We start from the raw sequence: 2,823 nt of genomic DNA on the forward strand, positions 1-2,823 counted from the left end.
CAATTTCTCTAAAGAGGCCTGCAGGAGCCGGGGAGGTTTCTAATTAGAGACCAGACATCCATGAACAGGGAGGGGGGAGCTGGAGTGAGAACTGGCCCATCAGAAGGCTTGTGGACCCGGGGGACCTCTAATTAGGACAAGAGTGAGGAGGATCAGGAGAGGAGGGTATTGGGAGAGAAAGACAGACTGATGAGAGACGAGAAGAGAGAAAAGAGGAATTTTTTCTGGGGAGAGTCTCAGCTACTCCCTGGTCTCAGATGCAGAGATTGACTCAGAAAGAGGGGCAGGGCCACAGCACCTCCTAAATGCGAATCCTTGTTTTACCTTCAGCAGGTTGTGTGTCCTGAGCAAGTGGCTTTACCTTTGAGCCTCTGCTTTCTGCTTGACATAAAGGGAGAGAATCCCAGATGTTGTAGGATTGACATGAGGCTAAATGAAATCATGCACGTGGAATGTCTCTGAAGTGAGTAGACCCTTGACTCACAGTGGCTTGTTTTGTGAGTAATGCACTGCTGTTGCACATGTGTACTAACCCAGCTTGGTATTGAGAGCTCCCACCATTCTCAATGGTGTTCTATGTTTGTAACTACAAGTAATAAACAAGAGTGAGTGGAGGGATGGTGGTGTGACATGTGTGCACTCTAATTTACAGCTTGCAGTGCAGCAGAGTGTACGTGCACAGACTCTAAGTCAGATCGCTGGGTCCAAATCCTCTCTCTACAAGCTATGATCTAAGAAAATTACTTTATTTCTTTATATCTCAGGTCCCTCCTCAGTAATACGAGGATATGTCAACAATTTATCCCCCTTTCTTTAAAGATTTTTTAGGATTAGATGAACTACATATTTCACGTGTCTAGGATAATGCCTGTTATAATAAAGAATTGAAGTTTTGCCTGGAGAAGTTACTCATTACTGTTTTTATTACTACTAGAAAGGACTTTGCCTTCTCGGGAGAAGGAATATATGGCTGTTGCATCCATTGCTTCCATGGCAACCACGTGGGTGCACAGCACGTATCTCATGTGATTCCTGAAGACCCGGGGTTCTGAGAAGTTTAAATCCTCAGGGAAAAGGTAAGAAAATGCAGAGCTGGTACCCAAACTGAGGTCCCGTGGCCCCATCGACAGAGAGGGAGAGAGAAGGAGGAAGTGGGTGGCTACAGTGTTCTTCCAAGGTTGCCTGATGTCCACTCAGGGAGACCGCTCTCCTGTTGGTGAAACCAGGTGAGGGATGATTGCTGGATATGCTGTGGAGACAGATTCAGCTCCCTGTTTCCCCTCAGCCACACCCATTACTCATTTTTTGATGCATAAACAGGGTTATTGCCCAGGACAACATCACCTTCACCAGCTAAGTCCCTTCCTGGACCAATGTCTGGTAAAGTGCAAGTGTCCATCCACCGGAGAAGCTGTGGCAATGGTTGTAGGAAGGTGACCTGTGTCACAGTTGTCATCTGAGGTAGGGGAGGGGGGTTGGGACATTGAGGTGCACCTGCAGCTGGCTGAAATGGCAGACCTGGTTATCACACTGCTGGTCACTGGTCTGTCCTCTGATCCGCCCTCATTCACCTGCTTATCATTCATCACATGCCAGGCACTGCTGTAGGGGCTGGGATGCTCCCTGACTGTCCATATAGGACAAACTCCATCTCTCTGATCACAATCTGTATTTACATGAGACCCACAGGTATCATCAAGTGAGAAGTGTTCTTACGGGGCATTTGAGCCCTGCAGACAGAAGCAGGAGGGATGGTTAGGTAGGGAGATTACGCAATAAACAGGACTGACCCAACTCCTCCCATTGCCCACTCCCCTCCTCATCACCTGATCCCACCCCTCAGCCAGGATATTAAAAGGTCAGCCTGTCTGTCCTCAGCATCCTCAGGAGCCCTCCTGCAAGGCCACCAAGATGAGACGGCTCTGCTTCTCTGCAGCCCTTCTCTTCCTCCTGGTTATCCTGGTGGACAGCACCCTGCTGAATATACACCATATCCAGGATGAAGGTAGATCCAGCCTCACCTCTCCTCTACAGCTTCTGGGAAAATGATAGAACTCCATGGAAGGGGGCAGAGAAGGTGTGGAGCGGGTATTGCTAAGCATCTTTGCATTTCTCCTGTCATGTTGGTCAGGATTACTGTCTGTTTCTTTGGTTTTGGCAGTACTGGGCTTCCTCCCTAAGAAAGGATATTCTCTAGTTCCGTGGTCTATTCTCTGGCTGCGGTGTGTGGGCTTCTTGTAGGAGTGGCTTCTCTGGTTGCAGAGCAAGGGCTCTAGGAATTGGGCTCATAAGTTGCAGTTTACCTTCTTAGTTGCCGCCAGGCATGTGGAATCTTCCTGACCAGGGACAGAACCCATGTCCCCTGCCTTAGCATGTGCATTCTTATCTACTGGACCATCAGGGAAGACTTAAATTGCAAAGATTTGACTCCACTGATATGTTGACTATCAAGAGGATATATATTACAATTTTATATTTTATTATGTGTGTGTATATATATATATATATCAGTTCAGTTTGTATATATATATATATATCAGTTCAGTTCAGTCACTCAGTTGTGTCTGACTCTTCACGACCCCATGAACCACAGCATGCTAGGCCTCCCTGTCCATCACCAACTCCTGGAGTTTACCCAAACTCATGTCCATTGAGTCGGTGATGCCATCCAACCATCTCACCTTCTGTATCCCCTTCTCCTCCTGCCTTCAACTTTCCCAGCATCAGCATCTTTTCAAATGAGTCAGCTCTTCACATAAGGTGGCCAAAATATTGGAGTTTCACCTTCAACATCAGTCCTTCCAATGAACACCCAGGACTGAT

At 47.4% G+C, this 2,823-nt stretch overlaps 1 protein-coding gene across 1 annotated transcript in view; it reads left to right on the plus strand.

Annotated features, from left to right (window-relative positions):
- The first annotated feature begins 1,911 nt into the window (after positions 1–1,911).
- The window catches only part of LOC104998583 (trophoblast Kunitz domain protein 1-like), a 10,229-nt gene continuing 9,317 nt past the window's right edge, over positions 1,912–2,823 (plus strand). Inside the window, exon 1 of the mRNA XM_010853844.1 lies at positions 1,912–2,005. Coding sequence (XP_010852146.1) covers positions 1,912–2,005 — 94 coding nt within the window. The remainder of the gene's footprint in view (positions 2,006–2,823) is intronic.

Source organism: Bison bison, unplaced genomic scaffold (genome assembly GCF_000754665.1).
Source record: "Bison bison bison isolate TAMUID 2011002044 unplaced genomic scaffold, Bison_UMD1.0 scf7180017853184, whole genome shotgun sequence".
NCBI classification, from domain to species: domain Eukaryota; kingdom Metazoa; phylum Chordata; class Mammalia; order Artiodactyla; family Bovidae; genus Bison; species Bison bison.